Below are 24,377 nucleotides of genomic sequence, written 5' to 3' on the forward strand. Positions count from 1 at the left end.
TTCTGCAGCTCTCTCCTTCCTGCTTCCTCCTTGCTGTGGTGGCTGGGATGCTTCTCCCATGATTTTTCGAATCTAGACTTGGCTGTTCTCTGTGTTAAAACAATCAATTACGACCTTCTCTTAACAGGTGTGTATGGAAATATGTTTATTAAGAATAAAAAATTTAAGTGCCTTTTTTTTTTAGGGGTTGATGAGAGGGTGGGGAATAGGGGAGAAGATTTATTCTAAAATCTGCCTTTCAACATGGTATATTTTGGACTGGCCATAAAGTCTGCCATAGCCAGCATGCAAGAGAGAAACCCCATTAAGCCCAGCAGTATGACTACAATGCCCCTCCATTTACTAGCCAGCTTGCAGTTTATGTAATATGGTATGGGAAACTCTTCATTTCTATTTAACTGTCATTTATTTTATAAGTAGTACATATAAACCTTGTAGAAGTTTTGATATTACCTAGAGTTTAGGATAAGTAAAGAGGTAAAAATATAGTCTGTTTAGAGCTTCTGCTGGATAACAGAGGTGTAGGAAGTTCTAGGCATTGCTTGTCTGAGATTACAATATGAACTACTCTGAGGGATGGTTTCCTAGTTTGAGCCTAATGTTTCTTTTCTTCCACAAGAGCTGAAGGACACTGAAAATTGTGCCTTTTTACACAAGAGGTTTGTTTGGTGGCTCTCTTGCTTTCTTGTCTCTGTTAGCCAAGGCACATGTTTTGCCCCCAGTACTGTAGTATAGTTTTGAAAAGTAGAAAGCCTCCCTCATAAATGTATTAAATATGAGGGCCTTAATTTTGTTTCCCAGCTTTGTTGGTGGGAAGTTTTTTCTACTACTTCACTTTTTATTGGTCTTTTAATTAGCATATTCATTTAGTATATTTTGCCACCAATGGAGCAGTTTCAGTGTTCAGTTTTGGGTGAGATTTTAAGTAAGATTTGTAACTGTCCCTTTATCTCTAGAAGTGGCTTGTCCCTTCAGGACAGTAAGTGATTGTACAACTTCCATTAAGTTGATGCCAGCAAAATTTTCCAGGGAAAAAGAATATAATTTTAATCTCATGTCATGACTACAGCACTTAGCCACATTCTTCCTCTCCTACCAACAGTGTAGAGACTGGGATCTAGTTGTACCTTACCTTTCAGTAGTTATTTCTGGAGGGGTGTTAAAGGGGGTAATGGGCAAAGGATCCTGCTTGAGCAGACACTGGTGATGGGCTCTCAGACTTGGTGGTGGCTCGCTTTCTGCACTGCAGTAAAAACCACAAGAAGGCATCTTTGGCTCTGGGATGAATAATTCATCTGTCTTCTCTGACCTGTGACCTTTTCTCTCCTCTCTCTTACCTTCTCCCCGGTAGTGTGAAGTGAGGGGGGGCCTTCTCCCTCCTTCCTCCTCCCTCTGTGATCCACCTTCCTTTTTACCCTGCCCTGCTGCGGCTCTGCCCCTTACCTTCATGGACGACTCAGAGGTGGAGTCGACCGCCAGCATCTTAGCCTCTGTGAAGGAACAAGAGGCCCAGTTTGAGAAGCTGACCCGGGCGCTGGAGGAGGAACGGCGCCACGTCTCGGCGCAACTGGAACGCGTCCGGGTCTCGCCACAAGATGCCAACCCACTCATGGCCAACGGCACCCTCACCCGCCGGCATCAGGTAACCCCTCTCTCCATCAGACCTGCAGGTAGGACTTTGGCCTGGTCATAGAGAGGCTGTGATTCTTCTTGGGAAACTACTTTCCTCATGGTGATGGGCTGCCCAGAGCCCATGCTTTATGATGAATCTTTACAGGGAAAACAAATACTGATTAAGAGATAGGGAATATGTTGCTGCTGTGCTGAGTTGGGTGCACTTATCTCTAGAAGCATCCACCTGATTTCCAGTTTTGCTGGAGTGGGATTTCTGGGTGGTATGCAATTCAATGAAAAAAAAAAAAAGTTTTATTGACTTAAGAGAGGAAGAGAGAGGGAGAGAGAGAGAGAAATGTAGATGAGAAACACTGATTGGCTAACTCCTGCACACTCCCCACTGGGAATTGCAACCTTGGGCATATGCCCTGACGAGGAATCATCCGGTGACCTACTGGTTCATGGGTTGATGCTCAATCACTGAGCCACACCAGCTGGGCTGGTATGCACTTCTAATAATAGTAGGTCATATAGTTTGGAGTTGTACTCAGGTTACTTCTGTTTTCTCTGATCTCCTATCCCTCCCCCTTGGTATCAGAAATTCAGGAAGGTAAATGCTTGCTTGTGGTCAGGAAGTTGGGCACCTTGTACTCTCAAGTCCAATTCAGTCTCCTTCAGGGAACAGTATGTACTCAGGAGGTGTGGCAGTGTCCATAAATTGTGTATTCCTGTTCCATATTGTTCTTGTGTGCTCTTTTTGTTGGCTGTGCAAATCATGTCTTGGAGGAAGGGGTCATTGTTAATTTTGTTGGTTAGAGTTGGAGAGGGAGCATCATGCTCTAGTTTAACCCAGATAGCCACAGGAGCCAGTGGTCTCTGGGTTGGCTGGCTCTGTGATGTGACTTGGGAGAGTTGGTGTTAGAAATAAGAAGTATCTTGTGTTTCTTACAATTTCTCTAGTCTGACTTTGCTATGATGTAATCTGTCTGAGGTTTTTTTTTGTGTGTGTAAGTGTAATCTCTAGGCATTGCCTGATAAACTGCATCTTAAGAGATCTCTGATGGGAACTAAGAACAGTGCTCATGCTTCAGTAGCCCTTTTTACTGATTTCTTAATTATTTTTAAGACAGAGAAGACAGAATTCCTATTGGGGGATGGTCAGGAATTTGGAGGCAGTATGTTTGTAACATTCCTAGAATTTTTATAAACACCAGAATAGAGGGTTAGGGATGAGAGGCGTATATTGAAAGGGAGAGCAAGATTGCTCAGGCTTGGAGGTGGTGGGGAATTCCAGGATTTATAGTATATAGTTTCCCCGTCTCTCTCTTTTATTTTTAACTTCTGCTCAGCAATGAAACCACACCCTTCCTTCTTCCTGAAAATAATGTTTAACTTCCTCTCCCTACAGCATTACACACTCTATGTAATGGGAGTAGGGTGGGGGAGGAGTCTCCCAAGGTGGCTGGATCTCACTGTATTATATTGGAAGAGGAGCAGTCAAGTGTATTTTTATGTAGTATAATGTCAGTAGTCTATTTCCTGCTGTTTAAGACAGAACAATGTAAGGGTGACATTTTTTAATGTGTTCTGTGGCTTTAATAATTGATGATGAAGATGTTGAGACATCTGTTTGCTTGAGGGGAGTTGGGGGTACTTGTTTTCTTCCTATTTGGAAAGGGAGACTCATAGCTCTTTCTTCTTTCTTTACAAAGCTGCCTGGTATGGGAGTTTTCAGTAGCAGTAGAGCAATAAAGAAGGCTTTTGGAAACTCCCCAACCTAACTTTTCCAACTTTCCTTATATACATATGGCTTTCCAAAAAGATAGTGTTCTGGGAAACTTATCTAAGTCTCTGCTATTTATTTGGCAAGTAGTTTAAGTGCCTATTATGTGCCAGGCACTGTTCAAGGCACAAGGGGGTACATTATTAAACAGAACTGGCAACCCCATCCCCCCAAACTGTCTGCCCTCATGGAGCTTGCATTCTTATGCTCCAGAGACCCAGTCTGCCAGAGTTCCAGGTCTGATTCCAATTTTGAGAAAGTGCTAAGACTAAGGAGTGATGTGGTTCTTTTATGAGTATTGACAGAAGGACTCCAGGCCACAAATACCTTCTTGAAAGCCCTTTTTTTCTGTTTGGAAAATAGATCATTTGTGTTTGATAGAGCAAAGGAAGGCCACAAAATGAATTGTCTTCTTTGGGCTATGTTTCAGAACGGCCGGTTTGTGGGCGATGCTGACCTTGAGCGACAGAAATTTTCAGATCTGAAACTCAACGGACCCCAGGTAATTCTTTGGGTTTAAGGTCTGGGTTGCATCATGTGTATCTTCATATTTCCCCAGCCTATAAGAGCATATTGGTGTCTTGTTAAGTGCCTGGCACACTGTAAGCACCCATTAATCGGTTTCTTCTATTTAGGAAAATAAAACAGTGGAGCTTCAAAGAATATATGTAGTTTTTATTTTGGAATGAATTTTAATTACCATTGATCCAGTATTTGATCCCTCAATTACTGTATCCCCTTTCTAGAATGGGTGTGTGTCTACTTTGTAGAAAATCCTACCTAAACTCTGGCTGGTCTTGAGTCGTAGGCAATACCTGAAGGGTAACAGAGTTCGTCAGAAGATGGCTCTTATTGAGATTTTCTGGTTAATCTTAAAAGTTCTTGTTAGAACTGGGAAATTAGATCTCCTGTCTTTCTGTACAAGTTCAAAAGATGGGGACAGCCACCGCTCTAAAGTCCTGGGGCCCTTAGAAGATGCATTAGGAGTCTCTGTCTTCAGGAGACAGTATTCCTCATTGGGATGGATTGTTAGTATATATGGCTTAATAGTAACTCTTTTCTTTTTTCTCTTTTCTATAGGATCACAGTCACCTTCTCTATAGCACCATCCCCAGGATGCAGGAGCCAGGGCAGATTGTGGAGACCTATACAGAGGAAGACCCTGAGGGAGCCATGTCTGTTGTCTCTGTGGAAACCTCGGATGATGGAACCACTCGCCGCACGGAGACTACAGTAAGCTAAGATTTATAAGGTCTGGGATTTGTATGAGGTCTTCCTATGGTTTCTATTAGGGGAGGGGTTAAGCACTTAATTAAGGTGGGCAAAGGGCCACTGATCTGTAGTGAAAGCGAAAGTGATCTCTGTCCAGACATAGAAGATAGGTGAGATATGGGAAAATGGAATGGAGTGGAGAAGAGAGAAGGTGTATCAAGATCTACAGTAGCTATCCTTATTGGCATACTTACTGCAAGGGCAGTTTGCCTGTCTGGGGACTTCCTATAAGGTGGGGAGAAGGATAAATGGTGGTTGTAAGACATTTCTATGTAAAGTGAGCTGGAGATAGGGGTTTCTTTCATTGCTTAGAGTAATTTAGAATTTAAGCTTATATTCTACACTTCATTAATTTTTCTTTAAATCCTCATCCCGAGGACATTTTCATTGATATTTTTTTTTAGAGAGAGGGGTTGGGAAGAGAGAGAGGGAGAGGTAAAGAAACATCCATGTGAGCCCTGGCCGGCTTGGCTCAGTGGATAGAGCATTGGCCTGCAGACTGAAGGATCGCGGGTTCGATTCCGGTCAAGGGCATATGCATGGGTTGCGGGCTCGATCCCCAGTAGGGGGCATGCGGGAGGCAGCCTATCAGTGGTTCTCTTTCATCATTGATGTTTTTGTCTCTCTCTCACTCTCTCCCTTCCTCTCTGAAATCAATAAATATATATTTTTTTTAAAAAGAAAAAGAAACATCCATGTGAGAGAGAAACACTGATTGGTTGCCTCCTGCATTTGCCCTGATTGGGTCAGGGATTGAACCCACAACCTGAGACCTCTTGGTGTACGGGACGATGCTTCTACATACTGAGCTATGCTGGCCAGGGCTTCATTAATTTTTCTTTTTTCTTACCTAAAGGTCAAGAAAGTAGTAAAGACTGTGACAACTCGGACAGTACAGCCAATCCCTATGGGACCAGACGGACTGCCTGTTGATCCTTCATCAGTTTCTAACAACTATATCCAGACACTGGGTCGTGACTTCCGTAAGAATGGCAATGGGGGACCTGGTCCCTACGTGGGGCAAGCAGGCACTGCTACCCTTCCCAGGAACTTCCACTACCCTCCTGATGGATATAGCCGCCACTATGAAGATGGTTATCCAAGTAGCAGTGACAACTATGGCAGTCTGTCCCGGGTGACCCGCATTGAGGAACGGTATAGGCCCAGCATGGAAGGTTACCGGGCACCTAGTAGACAGGATGTCTATGGGCCACAGCCCCAGGTTCGGGTAGGTGGGAGCAGCGTAGATTTGCATCGCTTTCATCCAGAGCCTTATGGTCTAGAAGACGACCAACGTAGCATGGGCTACGATGACCTGGATTACGGCATGATGTCCGATTATGGCACTGCCCGTCGGACTGGGACCCCCTCTGACCCTCGCCGACGCCTCAGGTAGGCAAGAAAAGGGGAAGGAAAAGATAGCTCTTCCTTTCCCTTCTTATTACCTTATGGTCTCCTTTCCTTTGCTTTTTCTTGTGGAAGTCCACCCTGTTCTTCCCTTTTCTGATTTAAATAAGTATCGACTTGCTTTTTTTCCTCTTTTAACCTTTTGCACTCGGATGTCGAGTGTGACTCCACACGGTTAGCATTAGAATAAAGGAATCGAGAAAAAAGCAAGCGAGTGCAAAGGGTTAAAAGTTACATATTCTAATGATAGAGAACAACTTGTGATGATTATTGGTCTTTGTCCTAAACTGTGGCCGTTGCTTGCTTCTCGCCAAGAGTTTCTGTTATTTCTGTCTAACATCTGGCCCCCTTTGGTGATAGGGAGCACCACAAAGGAGCCTGGTGCCTGGGGCTAGGGAATATTCACTTGTTTCTGTGAATTTCTTCAGCTTCTGGTTTGTTATTAAGAACAGAGTTAATGGTTTTAGGCTTTCAGGGTCAGAATAGACAGGTACAAAAACCTTCTCTGTTGTGGTTTTAGTCTTAAATTTAAAACAAATCTTGATCTCACAAAAGTCCTGTAGGTTCTTATAGTTGCTTATAAAGTGAAACCAGGGGTGGTATCCTTAGAGGGTGGTACATTATTGACACTCTGAGAAGCAGCTGTCTATTCTGACTTTCCTACTCATCCCTGGGGATTCTTTGGTGTGAAAAAGGGAGTGATTGATATTTGGACTGGTAGATAGATGGTTTGCCTTGAGAGAATGTTTGAGAATGGGGGTGGCAAACCTTTTCTGTGAAGAACCTTTGCAGGCCATATATAATTTTTGTTGTATATTGTTATTGTGGTGGTGTTCTTTTAAAAAATATATATATATTTATTGATTTCAGAGAGGGAGGAAGAGAGAGAATCATTGATCGGCTACCTCTGGCACGCCCCACACTGGGGATCGAGCCCGCAACCCAGGCATGTGCCCTGACCGGGAATCGAACCGTGACCACTGACCACCTGGTTCATAGGTCGATGCTCAACCACTGAGCCATGCTGGCTGGGCGAGGTGGTGTTCTTTTTGCAATCTTTTAAATGTAAACACCATTTGTAGTTCTGGGGCCGTACAAGAACAGGTTTGGCCCATGAGCTGCCAGACCTGCTTTAGAATAAATCAGAGACAGTGTTTTCCAGTTAAAGGGAATTAAGAAGTAGGGGAGAAGATTTGTGGATGTCTTGATGGTAAGTATAGCCTAGCAGCTGTTGCTGAATTTCTGTATGAGGTCATGACCTTCTAAAAAAATGCCTTGGTGCTCACTTTTCTCATATTAGGTAGCTTTGGTTAACAGTGAACTGGGTTGGTCCCAGGGGTATAGGCCCCATTATCTAAACCCAAGTCACTCCCTTTTCAGGTAACTTGGACTTCTAATCCAACTCCCATGTGACTCACTTTTTATTCTTGGGTGTGGGGGTGGGCTGGGGTTAGGGGGTGGGGCAGCAGACCTCAGCTGGAGCAATGGTTGATAACAGCTATCACCTAAGGAGTCTGCCCAGGGTGTTGGCTCCTTCTGATTACTGATTACTGACAAGTCTACTTTTTCTGACTTCCTCATTAGTAGAGTGATTTGGGCCTAGGTGGGTGTGGGTGACCAGGTCATTCTCTGCTGTCCCTTGTTGTGACAGTTGACATAGAGAGGGTTTTGGGCCTGGTTCTTGGGTTTGTTCCAGGATGGCACTGGACTTGGAAACCTGCTTGACTAGAAAGAACATTTGTAGCTTCCTGTTCCGGGCCTAGGAGAGTAATACAAGGTCAAACAAAAACAGTAAGGCATAATGATTAGTGGAAAAAGCAGTGAACCAGAAGATTTTAGTTCTAGTTGTACCTTTGCCACTGGCTCTGTAGCCTCGAGCAAGTCATTTAATCTCTCTGGGCACAGTCTTGTTATTGGTAAAACAAAGGAAAGAATGTCATGATCCACTGCTTGTAAAGAAGGACCTATTTCTTGAATAACCAAAATCGTGGTTATTGTAATTACTTATATTAAAATAATAATAAAAATTAAACATGCTCACTCCAAAACAAGAAAAAAACACAGAAAAGCACACTAATACTTACTGTTACACTAATAAAGACTTACTGTTAACACTTTGGTGCATTTTTCCTTTGAGTTCTTTTTCCTATATATATAAACAGACTCTGACTTTATTTTTCCCCTACTGAAATAGAATCTTACTAATATACTGTTTAGTAGCCTACTTTAGAAATTTAGCTATATAACCCGTTCATTTTGTTTCAATGACATTAAAAACGAGTGCTTTTTATTAAATGCTTTCTTTGTTCATCTAAATTACTGTTGAGTGGTTGATGTTGACAGCTATAAGGCCCTCTGCTTAGGCTAACCTTGAGGGTTTGGTGACAGTGGGAGTGGTTTTGTGGAACAAACAGTGTGCTTATTTGGAGAGTTCCACACAATAGATTCCCCTCTCTCCTGTGGGAGCCACTGTGTGAGATGAACTCAACAGATAATGGGTCTATTCCTTCCTGGTGGTTATGAATAAATGATAGTGTGGCAGACTCACCCTCTAGTGGTAGTTGTTAGTACTGAAATAGGAATAATAATCTCTCTCCCTTCAATTGCTTTGTCTGTGTTCTTTTTCTTAGTGACTGGGTATCTAAAATGTGATATTGATCAGTAGTCTCTATTTTGACAGAATTGGAGGTATTGTCTTTAGAATTTGGGGGCTGGAAATCAGCCCAACACATTTGTTGAATAGCAGAGGTGACCTTGGGATGAATTGTGAAAATTAATGTTCAGACTTCACCTCATATATAACCAGAGCCTCATATGATGTAAGAAGTCCTGTACTGTTTTTTTTTAAAGCTATGTTTTTATTGATTTTAGAGAGAGGGGAAGGGAGATAGAAACAGATGAGAGAGAAACATTGATCAGCTGCCTCATGCACGTTCCCTACTGGGGATCGAACCTGCAACCTGGACTTGTGCCCTGAATGGGAATCAAATCAGTGACCTGTTGGACATGTGCCCTGAATGGGAATCAAATCAGATCCCACTAGCTATTTCCTGTGTGTAAATGCCTCATTTCCTATTTAGTTATGGGCTTATAAGTGTTCTCAGGCATTGTTTGCTGACTTCACTGTGGCGTTGAGTCAGTTGCTTTGGTTAACAGCTGTCTGAAGTTTCATTTCAGTCTATCCAGAGAAGTTAAGCTGTGGGGTAACATTCACTGCTAAGCAAGATTTGGATCTTGTTTTGTGATTAACGTCTCTGAATGCTTGTTAACTTCACAGGAAAAAAAAAGATAGTTTTAATCTAGTTGGAGATGCCTTTAAAATTATTACTTTATCTCATTAAGAAAAATTGATCGATATATCGTTTATGCAAAGTAGAGATAAGATCTAGTGTACTAGAATTGGGGTTACTCCTACCATGAAGAAGAGGAGGTAATGGGAACACTCGGGAAACCAGCTTGATATATCCCTTTTTCCTCTTGGTTCTTCCAACACTGCAGGAGCTATGAAGACATGATTGGTGAGGAGGTGCCCTCAGACCAGTACTATTGGGCTCCTTTGGCCCAGCATGAACGAGGAAGTTTAGCAAGCTTGGATAGCCTGCGCAAGGGAGGGCCTCCACCCCCCAATTGGAGACAGCCAGAGCTGCCGGAGGTGATAGCCATGCTAGGATTCCGCTTGGATGCTGTCAAGTCCAATGCAGCTGCATACCTGCAACATTTGTGCTATCGCAACGACAAGGTGAAGACTGACGTCCGGAAGCTCAAGGGCATCCCAGTACTGGTGGGATTGTTAGACCACCCCAAAAAGGAAGTGCACCTTGGAGCCTGTGGGGCTCTCAAGAATATCTCTTTTGGGCGGGACCAGGATAACAAGATCGCCATAAAAAACTGTGATGGTGTTCCTGCCCTTGTGCGGTTGCTCCGTAAGGCTCGTGATGTGGACCTCACTGAAGTCATTACTGGTAAGCTGTAGGTCTAAGTCTAAGGGAAACTGCTAGGTTAGGGTCACTGTTACCTCTGGAGATACTGAGTGCTAGAAGGATTTCCAGTCCTTTTTACTTTTGATTAAAGGTTGTGAACTAATGGCCTTAGGGTCAAATTCATCTCACAGGTTTGTTTGGGTCATGCAGGGTTTTAAAAATTTTAAAGAATTTGTTGCTAATGTTTAAAATTCAGAAAATTTCACTTAAAATTCCCAGATTCTTGGCTTTTGTTAACAATGTGCAAGAACTGCTTGGTATCATTGGATCTATTTTGCTACCTGACAGTAGTTGGTCTGTGCTGATTGAGGTATGTGTTCTCTAGTTTGCAATAATTCCCAACACATTCTGTTGTTCTGACCAACTACTGCCATGAGTTGTTGCATAAACATTGAAGCTGAGTATCATTGCCATTTGTTCATGTTCTTACAATTTCTTTTAAATATCTGCTTATCCTGACTCACCTTTCCGGCATGTGTAGACATTTGAGCTTATGGTCCTTTCTTTAGAAGAGTGATTTTTCAGATTGTGGGTTGTGATTTGTTAGTGTCTATTGAACACAATTTGTAGATCACAGACAGCGTTCCAAGAGAAAGGAAGGAAGGAAATTGCAATAATGATTGGTTTTCAATTGGGGGCAATCTTGCACCTTAGAGGACAATTGCAATGTCTGAAGACAGTTTTGATTGTCATAACTGGTAGTGGGATGGGGGTGGAGAGTGCTAATGAGTAATGACCAGAGATACTGCTGAGTATCTAACAATGGACAGGCAGCTCCCCACAACAAAGAATTAACTGGCCCCAAAATCTAGCGGTTGAGAAACCCTGGTGTAGATATCTTAGAAAGCATTGCTTATAATAAGAATTGTTTTATTAAACTGTTTTATGATATGTGTATTTGTATTGAGCCATAATATAAAAATATATTTCTTACTGTGGATCACAAACAAAAGCTTGACTATCATTCATTACAAGGTATTTAGTCATTGGGGAAGACTGCGAAATGATGGAATAGGGGATTCTCTTTGGCATTCTTCAAGCATATTGTGGGTGCTGAAGAGCTGTCTGACGAGTTGTCTCTGCCAGGAACCCTGTGGAATCTCTCATCCCATGACTCAATCAAAATGGAGATTGTGGACCATGCCCTGCATGCCTTGACAGACGAAGTGATCATTCCGCATTCTGGCTGGGAGCGGGAACCTAACGAAGATTGTAAGCCACGCCATATTGAGTGGGAGTCAGTGCTTACCAACACAGCTGGCTGCCTTAGGTAACACAAGGGCTTTGAGAGTATGAAGATTGAATTTTTAAGGACTAATTTAAATTTCCTTAAAAAGAAAGTTCATATTCTTTAGCTTGTCATTCTGCCTCCATTCTGTCTATATTGCAGGCTATGACTCCAACCTGTCTTTCTACCTTTGTTGCTACTTCCTTGTGTACCACATACACCCATGATGGTGGTTACTTGCTATTCCCACATATCCTCGCTTCTGTGCCTCTTTGACTTTGTTCATTTAAGTTGGTAAACATTTGTTCGGTACCTACCACATGTTAGTCACTTGTCTAGTCCTGTGTTTGTGCCCCTGCTTTCAATTATCTGTATTTCTGGTCAGGTAGTAATCAATGCAACAAAAAGAATATAGAGTCCTAGAAGAGTGGGGTGTAGGGTGAGGAAGATCTGTGTTTTTTTCTATTTGTAGTGCCCTTCTCTCCTTATTTATCATTTGAGGCTAAACTCAAGTGCCTTTATTTTTTGAAGGTTTTCCTGATTTCTTCTTACATTCTATAATTGATACAATATGTTCTTTCTCTCTTTTGGATATATTCCTATGTGCTCTGCCCCTTTCTTCGTTTGTACTTCTATACAAGAAGCATCTATTCCATCTTAAATTATTGTGGTTGGTATACTTTATTGACACCCTCTCTGCCCCCTGCCCCTGGCCTGGTTCTAAATGTCCTGAAAGCAGAGACTATCTTACTTAATTTCAGTCGCAGTGCCTTGCTTATTATGGGGTATTCACTATTATAAAAAAGGTAGTGAGGAGACTTGTAGATGTTGAGGGATCTTAAGGGGAGGATTTCTGGATTTGAATCATCTTGCCATCTCTCCATTTCCCCTTAGGAATGTCAGCTCAGAGAGGAGTGAAGCTCGACGGAAACTTCGGGAATGTGATGGTTTAGTGGATGCCCTCATTTTCATTGTTCAGGCTGAGATTGGGCAGAAGGATTCAGACAGCAAGGTAAGTTAATGGCTGAGTGAATTCCACTTAAAACAACCATGAGGTACCTGAAATGCAGACCTGTCATTCCAGGCTTTTAAGTAATATTGGATACCTAAACCAGCCCCTACTCCCTAAAATGGGTATTCACTTTAGGAGAAAACTGTTTTTTAGAATTTTCTTCACCTCTATACCTTAAAGCTCTTTAGCCATACTTCCAGGGTTGTACATTTTACTAAGTAGGAAAAAGTAAAAAGCTTAAGGAAAAAGACCCTAAGTTTTGTGCCATTCACCAAATGTGTCATTCCATTAGCCAGGGGCTATAAGGATTTTGAGAAGCTTGGGGCACTTAGAGACTGTTAGAGATGATGGATTGGACTATGCTTTTTGGATCAGTATTGTAATATCTGAATTATGGCAAGTCACTATAGGCATTCTCTTTTCTCATCGAGTCTTTTCTCTTATGTTCCCAAGCTTGTGGAGAACTGCGTTTGCCTTCTTCGGAACTTGTCGTATCAAGTTCATCGGGAGATCCCACAGGCAGAACGTTACCAAGAGGCACCTCCTAGTGTTGCCAACAATACTGGGCCACATGCTGCCAGTTGCTTTGGGGCCAAGAAGGGCAAAGGTTAGTCTGAGCTCTTTCCTTCTTGCTCTTTAATGTAGGACCGGGAAAGGAAGAAATGCTTTTAACTTTAGTTGCAAAATACTTGCTGAGCAGTATAGGATCTGCCCAAATATGTCCTTGTGCTGTGCTGCTGCTTCCCTTGTGTTGTGTACTTTATTCAAGAAGGTGGTTGTGGTGGTGGAGGTGGAGGTGGTGGTGGTGGTGGTGGTGGTGGTGGTGGTGGTGGTGGTGGTGGTGGTAATGGTGGTATCAGTGATTGGGGCAGTGAAGGAGGAGAACTCAGCTAACCTGGGGCCTTCTCTCCATTCCTCCTTTGTGTTTCCCATGTTTTTTCTTTTCTTCTGCTTTCCTGCTTATTTGCTCATGATTCTGTTGACATCTCTCTCCTGCATTTTCCCTCCTTCATTTCTACCCTCTGCTTTCCACCTTGGGTGATGCACTGGAAGATGAGTGGTTCTCCAGAGGTGAGTGGAATCTTTTAAGGTGCTTATCTACTTCTAATGTGCATGTTTTAGTTTTAGCTTCCCTAGTATTTCCTTGCCTAACCCTTCCCTGTGGATGCATGTAGGAAAATTAAGTTGAGGAAGACCACTGAAACAAGTTTAGCTCATCTGAGCTAATGGCCCATGGCATGCTATTTCTGGGCAGCAGTCCCAGTTACTAGAACTCAGGACAATAGCAACATTTGTGGTTATCCTTATCTTACCTCTCTCTGCTGCCTATTTCTGTCCTTGTTTCTGCACAGCCCCCTGCTGGGACAAGCTGGGGGCCTGGATATTCCCCGCCTCCCTCCCACTCGATGCATCTCTGATTCAAAGATTTTGACTAAAGAATAATAAAAAAAAAAATGCACCAGGTGGACTCTTCCCTTTCTTAAACTTTGTATCCCTCCCCCCCTTTTTTAATTTCCAAAGGGAAAAAACCCACAGAAGTTCCAGCAAACGACACAGTGGATTTCCCTAAAAGAACTAGTCCTGCTCGAGGTAAGTTATTTTTTCTTTTCAGTTTCCAAGGGTCTCATAAACATAGTCCACAGATAACTACTTGGTAGCCGAACACTAGACTATACAATATGTTTACTATTCTGTCTTTTCTGATTTATGGATTTGAAGTGATGATGAAAGTATTGGGAAACTATAGTATAGCAGTAACTTGCTTGTTATGGCAACTATTCACATTATTGAGGGTAGGATAAGATTTGGATGATTAGAAATTTGGGTACCCTATGTAGCCACAGTAGTTCTTGGGTCTTAAACATTACTTATTATAAGAAGCCTCTTTATCATAGTTTGAATCTTTATATTCATCCATACACTGAATCCAAAATTCCCAGCTTTCCAGGACATACATTTTTTAGATGTCATTAAATCTACAATAGGCCCTTTTACTTAGTCACAGAAAAGGTGGGAAGAATGACTTGGTCAAGTTAGAAATAACTCATTTGAGACGAGGAATTTTTAACCCTGAGTGCTATCAATGAGCAGATGAATCCCCTAATTACCCATGCCTGGCTGCCAAGCAAGGCCAAAGTAAACTGTGGGAGAGAAGAGGCAAGGAAGGAGGAGAGACATGTTGCAAATGATGAGTTGATATCTGCTCTGCTCTTACCGTGGACTAATTATTCTTAAGGAGATGTGGAATCAAGCCCCTGAGTTTGCTGTTGGGTGGGTAGGTGAGTGAGGGAGCCTAATGGTATAGGAGCACAAACCCATCAGTCCAGAATAAAGGCTGGACTTCAACCAACCATAGCCTGGTTTGTAGGTACTAATTAGTATCCTCTGCTTTCTTGTCCTTTCTTGTGTAGGCTATGAGCTTTTATTTCAGCCAGAGGTGGTTCGGATATACATCTCACTCCTCAAGGAGAGCAAGACTCCTGCCATCCTAGAAGCCTCAGCTGGGGCTATCCAGAACTTGTGTGCTGGGCGCTGGACAGTGAGTACCTTTTAGAAAATGGATTTGGAGGTGGGAGCACTTAGATAACTACTTTGCATCCTTTTGTAATCTCTTCCACCTCCATGTGCTACTTACTTCTAGTATGGTCGATACATCCGCTCTGCTCTGCGTCAAGAGAAGGCTCTTTCTGCCATTGCTGACCTCCTGACCAATGAACATGAGCGGGTAGTGAAAGCCGCATCTGGAGCTCTGAGAAATCTGGCCGTGGATGCTCGCAACAAAGAATTAATTGGTAAGGAGTAGGATGTTAACCACTCCCTCAGCATCTAGTACAGTGTTTTAATCCATCAGGTGCTAAGTAATTTATTTATTGAAATGATTGAGAGGAAGGATCCTAGCCCTTCATAGTTTGTGAATGCAAGGGTAGCAGAGGGTTATGCAATTGACCTTGAACAGCGCGGGGTGCTCAGCCCCACAAGGTCAAAACCACATATATCTTTTGACTCCCCAAAAACTTAACTACTAAATAACTTATTTTTGACTGGATGCCTTAGCAATAACATAAACAGTTGATTAACACATGTTATATGTATTATATACTATATTCTCACAAAGTAAGCTGGAGAAAAGAAAACGTTATTAAGGAAATCATAAGGAAGAGAAAATACATTTACAATATTTATTTTTAAAAAGCTGCATGTAAGTGGATCTGCAGAGTTCAAACCCCATGTTGTTCAGGGTCAACTGTAGTTGAATGGTTCTTAGAAAGACAAGAAGTGATGACTCTAAAAATAGAACAATAATAGCTATTATTTATTTATTTTTAAATCCTCTTCCCAGGATATGTTTATTGGTGTTAGAGAGAGGAAGGGAGAGAGAGAGAAACATCAACATGAGAAACATCCATCGGTTGCCTCCCCGATGGATTGGTGGTCCAATCTGGGATCTAACCTGCAGCCTTTTGGTGTACGGGATGATGCTCCAACCAACTGAACCATCCAGCCAGGGCCACAGCTATTATTTTTAAGCACTTACTTTGTTAGTCGGCCTTGTTAAGCACTTCTGTATGTTCTCATTTGATTGTCAGCACTTTAAAAAGGTTCTTTTTTTTTTAAATAGAATAAGGAAACTCCAGGTCAGGTAAAGTAAATAGTATGCTCAATGTTAAAATACCTCATAACTGCCAGAGTCCAGATATATATATTTTTAATTCATAATGATTATATTCTATTGAACTATTATAATATTAAATATACTGTTTTCATTAGAATATCTGAAAGGACTGTGTAGCATTTTTGATATAAGTATTGACATTATTTCAACATGACTGAAAAAGGAAAGAGTCAATAAAGAAATAGTAAGGGAAATAAATTCATGGCTATTCCAGGTCCTTGGCTCTTTTGATATGGTAATCCTATAGGAGAATGCAATGGATTCATAGGGATAGTACCTATACTTTATATGATTGCAGTTAAGAGCAGTGTTAGGCTCCTCATACCTGACTCGGCTCATTCTTCAAACACACATTCCTTTGTCTCACTGCTATAGGTAAACATGCTATTCCCAACTTGGTAAAGAATCTGCCAGGTGGGCAACAGAGCTCTTCCCAGAATTTCTCTGAGGACACTGTGGTCTCTATTTTGAACACCATCAACGAGGTTATTGCTGAGAACTTGGAGGCTGCCAAAAAGCTTCGAGAGACACAGGGTATTGAAAAGCTGGTCTTGATCAACAAATCAGGGTGAGCCTAACACTTAAAATTACAACTGGAAGAGTTTAAGTGTAGAGGGGATTTTTAGGAAGGAGCGTTTCCTTTTTGCTTCTACAGTTATTTTCCATTAATTACTGTAAAATGTGAAGTGGTATTAATTACCCTGCTGTCCATCTTGATTCATAAATTAATAACAGACTTTTCCATTAAATATTTTTGTATGCCTCTCTTTGGGACAGAATACAGGACTTGATCTTACCCATTTTGGCATTTATGTTCATATGTTACATTATGTTAGAGAGAACAGGGTCTTAGCTTCTTCCTTGGTCTTATATCCAAATTCCATGTGGTGTTATTTTTCTCAAAAGGAACCGCTCAGAAAAGGAAGTTCGAGCAGCAGCACTTGTATTACAGACAATCTGGGGATATAAGGAACTGCGGAAGCCACTGGAAAAGGAAGGATGGAAGAAATCAGATTTTCAGGTAGGGTAACGCTTAGGGTCTGAGACATTTACCTTTTTTTCTCAATGTCAGGTAATGCTTTATGTTTGGTTTCTTTTTCTTCTCTTTCACGATCACATTAAGTGTACTTTTGACCCTAGTCACTGGTAGTAAAGAAATCATTTGGTTTGCTCCTCTCCCTAAGTGAATGGTGCCAATAGTTCATTTGCTGCCAAAATAGCTCTGGTTTTCCTCTGTGTCACAGAGCACTGTATATACTAGTGGCAATGAAGGATGGGGGCCTTTTTTACTTTCCCCAAATCTGCAGCAGCCCTTTGATGGAGTTTGCCATTTTCTCAGACTAGGTCTTCTGATAGTATGAGTGTTTGGTATCTTTGTAATCTTCTGTTCAGGAACACAGATAGAAGTCATAATATCCTACTTTGTTTCACTATGTAGGTATTTACTTAACCCTTATTTACTTCTTTTTTAAAAAATATATATTTTATTGATTTTTTACAGAGAGGAAGAGAGAGGGATAGAGAGCTAGAAACACCGATGAGAGAGAAACATCGATCAGCTGCCTCCTGCACACCCCCTACTGGGGATGTGCCCGCAACCAAGATACATGCCCTTAACCGGAATCGAACCTGGGACCTTTCAGTCCTCAGGCTGATGCTCTATCCACTGAGCCAAACCGGTTTTGGCTATTTACTTCTTATAAGAGTTGTATTTGGGAATAGGAACCTAAAGTTCTGTGCCCATTAGGGAATAAGATGTGGGTAAATTCAATACTCTGACATTATTGCATTTTATGTTTGCCTCCAGGTGAATCTAAACAATGCATCTCGAAGCCAGAGCAGTCATTCTTATGATGATAGCACTCTTCCTCTTATTGACCGGAACCAGAAACCAGGTACAGAAGTATTATAATGCATAAGCTGGTAGGTTTGATCATTAGAAAATAAAACAAAACAGGCAGTTAGTCCAAGTGTGACCCTTGTCTTTGCAAGTGGACTTAAAATGACTGGAAAATGAACCCTAGTCTCTCTATTTTCTCTATCTGAGATGTAATTGACACACAACATTGTATAAATATAAGGTGTACAACATGATTTGATATATGGATATATTGCAAAATGATTAATTTTTCCTTTTATATTTCCATATAATATCAAGTAATACATGTTTACTGTTGTAAAATTAGAAAATAACAGGCAACCAGAAAAACAACAACAAAATCATTTATTTCTATTGCCTAGAGATACCCACTGCTATTTTGGGTTATATCTTTTAAACCCTTTTGTCCTATGAGCAGATTTTTCACTTAAGTGTATATTGTAACCCTTATATTCTTATTTTATTTATTATAATCCTTATATTCTTTATTTTTATTGATTATTTTTAGAAAGAGAGGAAGGGAGAACTATATATAGAAAGAAAAATCTATGAGAGAGAGACATCATTGATTGGCTGCCTCTTGCACGCCCCCCTCAGGAGATTGAGCCTGCAACCTGGGCATGTGCCCTGACTGGGAATCGAACCATGACTTCCTGGTCCATAGGTCGACACTCAACCACTGAGCCACACCAGCTGGGCATGGATCCTCATAATTTTTAAGACTGTAAAGGGGTCTTGAGACCAAGTAATTTAAAAATTGCTGGTTTAGAGTGAAGGGGTCTTTATATTAGGCGTCTGTTAGGAAGGGATTGCTTTAAGTCCCATGAGGGCTTTGTCTAGTGCCTGGCACATAATGGGTACTCAGTAAAAATTTGATGAGAGGGATGAAAGACAGCTAGAGAGCAATTTTTATGATTGCTCTCTAGCTGTCTAGATTTTGAAAAGTTCGGTTTTTTTAGTTGGATAACTTTCTGTCTTCATATAGATAAGAAACCTGATCGGGAAGAAATTCAGATGAGCAATATGGGGTCAAACTCAAGATCATTAGGTAGGTGATTAATTCCCGCCTATGGATATGGAGTATTATTTCGTTGTGATGAGGAGAACTGTCTGTCTCTGCAGTGTTTTCTAGCACCCTCACTATTACCATTCTGGAAGAGCATTAACTGGACATTGCCATTTGGAAATTTAATGAAACTTGATCCATCTACTTCCACATTCCTACTTGCTCGAAGTTAAAAAAAAAAATCATCATATGCATTCCCCATTCCTACAGAACCTAAACTGTTACGGCTTTTCATAGTCTGATGCCGGGCTCCTTCTCTCCATGTGCTCTCTTTCAGCTCACCTGGTCTGACTTGCTCTTCTATTTCTTCACTCTATACTTCCTTGATTTTGCTCATGTAATACCTCTTACTGGAATGTCCTTCCCATTTGCCTTTCTAAATTCTCTCATCCCCAAAAAACTTAACTGAAGTCTTGTCTGCTTTGTTAGGCCCTTACTAACTGTGGCAGCACACCTCACTCTCGTTCCTTATAGACAGACCTCTCTGTCTGGTTAGCTTTATTAGCACACAGGATGGGGCAAAAGTAGGTTTACATTTGTGAGTACATAAAACCCAGAGTTTATTCTTGTATTATTATTTATTAATTACTGCATATTTTCCATACCAACAACTAAACCTACTTTTGCCTACCCTGAATTTCATACTCTGCATATTTCATATATATTGTCTTCCCAATTAGATTCAAGTTCTTTTAGGTCAGGGGCCACCAGACCTTAATGCTTTTCTGGAGCATTTGGCAAAGTTAGGTTCCTAACAGAGGCATCTAATTCACACTTAATCTGCTCAATATATAGTATACACTAGAGAGGGATATCATGTTTCTGTGTGCTTCTTTCTTTAGATAACAACTATTCCACAATGAATGAGAGAGGGGACCACAATAGAACACTGGATCGATCCGGGGATCTAGGCGAAATGGAGCCATTGAAGGGAACACCCCTGATGGTAAATTTTCTATGTACTGCTGTCCTTCTACAGCTGATTCTGTTTTGAAGCCTGCATGTTTGTGAAGTAGGAAAAAATACCTAGCGAAAGACCGCATCCTCTTCTGGTAGGGCCTTTTGGGAAAAGTAGGAGTTTTGACTCCTGTTGGGATTTCTTGGGCCTTTATGCTGCGATGTTCGATCGAGATGGGGGCAGGAAGACTATAAATGTGTTACTGACATGACTAACACTAACTGATCTATTCATATACATTACTCTCTTTCTGTCCCTACCTGTGTTTTCTTGAAATCTTGCCCTTTTCTTACTATTACCCTGTTTTGCTCTCAAGTTTACAGATTTGGGCATTTTCCCTAGATCTGTGGTCGGCAAACTGCGGCTCGTGAGCCACATGCGGCTCTTTGGCCCCTTGAGTGTGGCTCTGCCACAAAATACCACGGCCTGGGCGAGTCTGTTTTGAAGAAGTGGCGTTAGAAGAAGTTTAAGTTTAAAAAATTCAACTCTCAAAAGAAATTTCAATCGTTGTACTGTTGATATTTGGCTCTGTTGACTAATGAGTTTGCCAACCACTGCCCTAGATCTAGCACATACTCACACAGTTCCTATTTCCTTATTCCCATACTAACAAATTGCATGTGTTCACAGCAGGACGAGGGACAGGAATCTCTGGAGGAAGAATTGGATGTGTTGGTTTTGGATGAGGAGGGGGACCAAGTGTCTTTGCCCCCCATGGTATGTCCTCTAGCCACCCCCAAGATCATCGCTGAGACAGGAGGCCCTGTGTGCCAGCGGTTTGCCAATCATGCTGATCTGATCAGGCCAGAGACACTAGTCTCAGCCACATGGTGCTTGGGGTGCTTTTCTGTGATTATTGCCTAAGAGGCTGGGGCAGGCCGTTGGTGATCTGATTCTCCATTATGTGCTACTTTCCTCCTTCCAGATTTGTTCAACTGACTTGTGGTTCTTACTCCCAACCCTATTAACATTTTCTTCTCTTTTTTCCTTACAGCAGAAGATTTAGCATCACGATCTCCGCTACATCTGGGCATATAATATATGTACTTTTATTTTTTGGTGGTGAATTGGACTGATGATTTTCCCCTTTCTTCGCTGGACTATTGTGCCAACCGCCAGGCTGCCTGCCCTAATAGCCCTAAGTGGCTGCCTTCTTTCCATCGACTCCTTCTTCCAATGAAGCTTAATCGTTCCTCCTCCCACCCCAGATCCTCTCCAGTTGCTCCCAAGAACCCTGACTCAGTTGTATGCGTATCTTGAGAAACTGCTGCAGATTAGCTCTTTCTGCCAGCTCTCTCTGGAACTCTTGGCCTCTGCGGAGGGAGGGAGAGAGAGAGAGAGAGTGGGAGTCTTCATTGGAAGCCGTGGGAAGAATTGGAAGTCACATGCTATATATGCATTATACAGCAATCTGATAAACCGATGATTCTTAATAGAGATTTTTTTTTCCTGGTGGGGAAGGGACTTTTTGTTTTTTTGTGTTTTTTTTTTTTTTTTTGATGGGAAGTGTGAGCTCTTCCTTATTCCTAATGACTATTTTTGAAGCAAAGAAGGCTGGCAACATTGGCACATAATCATCTGGCAAGGGCCGTTGAGTAAGTGAAGGTCTCCTAGAACTGAGATTAAGAAACCTGGCTCTCCTCCTCTCCAGTGCAGGGACCATCAACGACTTACAGACTCCATCTCTTCTCCAAGCCTCGTGCCAGCCGTGGGGCGCTGCCGCTGCCCCTTACCGAGGCCGTCCTAACCCTCCTCTCGCATCCTATGATGATGCCTGCTAACTTGGCTTTGCCATTTGAAAGAGGAGAATGTGTCCAGGAAGACTTTTTGGGTGAGAAGGAGCAGAAAGGTGTCTTCTGGGGAGGAGAAGGAACCTCTAGGAGCAGCTAGTAGGAATGTACATGAATCAGTCTGAAACTGGCAGGAAGCTTCAAAGCTGGCTTCCCCCTGCCCTATTCTCCTTTTCCCACCCATATAGCCCTGTCCTTCCTGCCTACTCCCTGGATTGGTTAGTTGACTAAAGGACTTGATGTACATACTTCTGCCCCCTTTACCCTAAAAGGTGGGGGTGGACCCTGGCTTTTGCCTCTTCTTTGTGCCTTTGGCCTGGGATGCACCTCCTCCTTCCCTTCCATGTGCCTTTCTTTGCCTCTGCAGTTTCTTTTCTCATGATTTTGCAAATTACATTTTGTTGATTCTTATCCACTATTGGCCCTAAATAGAAAGGAGAGGTGACCTAGAGACCCTCAGATTCTCCAGTGGGAATTGGTGTAGCCTCTAATTTCAGCCATAGCAAGCTTTTTGCTCAACAGTATATAGTTGGGATTTTGTAAAAATCCTGTTCTAATGATAACAAAATGAGGTTGGTGGAAGGAGTGAGTGGTATGACTCTTATTCCTTAGTTGTCCAGAGTATACCATCATCTCTGAAGGGGTTGCAGGGAATTCATGCCTGCCCTCCGCCCCAAGATACCTCCTCCTTTCAGTTTAGTGTATATTAGCTGTTTGGGCTAGAGGAATCGGCTGCTATGCTGGTTGATTTTTTATTTTTTTTAAATCCTTTTCCTTACTTGCCTTTGACTCCTCCTCTTAATCTAAAAGCTCTGTTCAGTGCAAACTGGAAATCTTCATCCTTCTCTCTCCCCTTCCCTTATATATGGAGGCTATGGGGTAGGAGAAAAGTGCACAACCCATTGGCCTCTTCCCCTTCCTCTATGCATTAAAATCCCTTATTTCCCCTTTTCTGTCTTCCCATTTCTTCCCACTCCTTTTCTGGCAAAAGGAGTCTTTTCCTTCTTTGACCCTAAGAGCATACTGCACAGGGGAAACTGCCCCCGTTCCTTGACCTGGCCCACTCTTGGTTTCTTTTGTCCTCTCTACTCTTTTGCTGGTGCTCTTTTTATTGGTGGGGTGTGGATAATAGAACAGCCATGGGCTTTTGGGGACCTTTAACTGTCTTCTTTTTTTTTTCCGTTTATAGAAACACTAAACATTCAATTCCAGAGAACCAAAAATTGCACCTTCCCACCGAACACTACTAAGGGGCATGTCTTCTGCTCCATACCTTTTCTGTTTTTCTTTTTCTTGTTAATGCTTTTAAAAACAAATGAGTTTTTTATATAAATAAAGTTTTTAAAGTGTGTATGTGGGGGAGTCTGTGTCATTTCTTCACTTTAAGCTCCTTTTCATCTTGGTTACTTTCTTATGTATTGGTGTGTGTTCTTTTTTTTCTCTCCAGAGCACCAAGAAGGGGATTGTACCAGGATGGATTTGTTTTGAGCTCAATCTTAACTTTATCAAGCAACATTCTTTTTAATTGTATATGAAACATTTTCCCTCTGAAGATTCTTAAAAATTAAATGTGACTAAGTCGAGCCTGGGAAGCTTATTGCTAACTTAGAGATAGGAAAGTGAAGTATAAAGAGTTAATGACTTCCTTAGTCACCGAAAATTTTTTTTTTTTTGCAACATTGACAAAACCAACGTTTAATAAAGTCCATTGCAATACAAGGCCCTCTCAAACGTAACATTTATGGGTAGAAGATTAGAAGCTACCAACTCCACTAACCTTCTAATAATTATTAAAATATAGGATTAAAAGGCTTATGTTTAGAAATAATAAAAACTGGGCCATACTGTTGCTTCTTTGGCTATCTGTAACCCTTTAGCAAGAAGACAAGGGACAGTTCCGTGGCTTCCTTTGTATCCTACCAAATATGTGGGTGGGTAGCAAATACTTGTTGGATTACCAGGGATTTACTGCAGTGGTCAGGGATTAAGACCTGTGGAAAGAGACATTTTTTTCTGGGGCCCATATTTCCTGTTTTATAATAAAAAGATGAGGATTTATGTAAAATGTTTCTGTATGCCCAATCTTTAGATTAAAAAAATATATAGCTGCTTCTGATGATGGTCATGTCTCAGTTTTGTTGAATAGGTCTTGGGTATGAAAACTTTCTAGGGCTAGGAAATGTAAGCATTATAACTGATACCATTTAAAGTTTGATAGTTTAGTTTTAGGTTAGAAGGATGAAGCACAGAACCAAAAAGCGATTAAGAGTTTGCTTTCCAAAAAGGTTTGGTAGCCATACCTAAGATAGTGGTTTTTTGTTTGTTTGTTTTAACCTATATAAATACCTAGTTGCTGGTGAATAGAGTGGACTTTATTTCTATCATATTTTTTATTACCCACTGATATTGAGCTATATACAAACCTTACTCTTCTCCCCTCTCCCTGGGTTGGTTCATTTGTTTTATTCAACAAATATTTACTGAGCATCTTCTATATGCTAGGCATTGTTGTGGATGTTAGATTTTAGAGACAAACATCCACCACAATGCCTAGCATATAGAAGATGCCCAGTTTTTCTGGAAGAGGTTATAGGTTATGCTCAACCACTCTTCTGCCTTAATGAGGCTTTTATTTTATGGTGAACATGTTTGTAAAACCAACTGTATAATGAGTTTTGCTATGACATACTTTCTGACAGCCCAAAACTATGACCT

General features: G+C 41.6%; 1 protein-coding gene across 8 annotated transcripts in view; it reads left to right on the forward strand.

Annotated features, from left to right (window-relative positions):
* Nucleotides 1–23,015, forward strand: part of CTNND1 (catenin delta 1) — a 47,061-nt gene extending 24,046 nt beyond the window's left edge. For 2 of the 8 annotated variants that reach the window (XM_079787722.1, XM_079787723.1), the window contains exons 2-21: nt 9–127; nt 1,352–1,642; nt 3,828–3,899; nt 4,478–4,630; nt 5,526–6,061; nt 9,575–10,038; nt 11,143–11,326; nt 12,179–12,296; nt 12,750–12,903; nt 13,350–13,367; nt 13,818–13,886; nt 14,708–14,835; nt 14,938–15,088; nt 16,345–16,537; nt 16,876–16,990; nt 17,777–17,864; nt 18,834–18,896; nt 19,757–19,860; nt 20,503–20,589; nt 20,867–23,015. In XM_079787722.1, the coding sequence (XP_079643848.1) occupies nt 1,448–1,642; nt 3,828–3,899; nt 4,478–4,630; nt 5,526–6,061; nt 9,575–10,038; nt 11,143–11,326; nt 12,179–12,296; nt 12,750–12,903; nt 13,350–13,367; nt 13,818–13,886; nt 14,708–14,835; nt 14,938–15,088; nt 16,345–16,537; nt 16,876–16,990; nt 17,777–17,864; nt 18,834–18,896; nt 19,757–19,860; nt 20,503–20,589; nt 20,867–20,878 (2,904 nt within the window). In that variant the 5' untranslated portion in view covers nt 9–127; nt 1,352–1,447 and the 3' untranslated portion in view covers nt 20,879–23,015. The remainder of the gene's footprint in view (nt 1–8; nt 128–1,351; nt 1,643–3,827; nt 3,900–4,477; nt 4,631–5,525; nt 6,062–9,574; nt 10,039–11,142; nt 11,327–12,178; nt 12,297–12,749; nt 12,904–13,349; nt 13,368–13,817; nt 13,887–14,707; nt 14,836–14,937; nt 15,089–16,344; nt 16,538–16,875; nt 16,991–17,776; nt 17,865–18,833; nt 18,897–19,756; nt 19,861–20,502; nt 20,590–20,866) is intronic. The other 6 variants (XM_079787724.1, XM_079787725.1, XM_079787727.1 and 3 more) reach the window with 5 other exon arrangements.
* The last annotated feature ends 1,362 nt before the right edge of the window (nt 23,016–24,377 follow it).

Source organism: Cnephaeus nilssonii, assembly GCF_951640355.1.
Source record: "Cnephaeus nilssonii genome assembly, chromosome: 13".
Classification (NCBI taxonomy): domain Eukaryota; kingdom Metazoa; phylum Chordata; class Mammalia; order Chiroptera; family Vespertilionidae; genus Cnephaeus; species Cnephaeus nilssonii.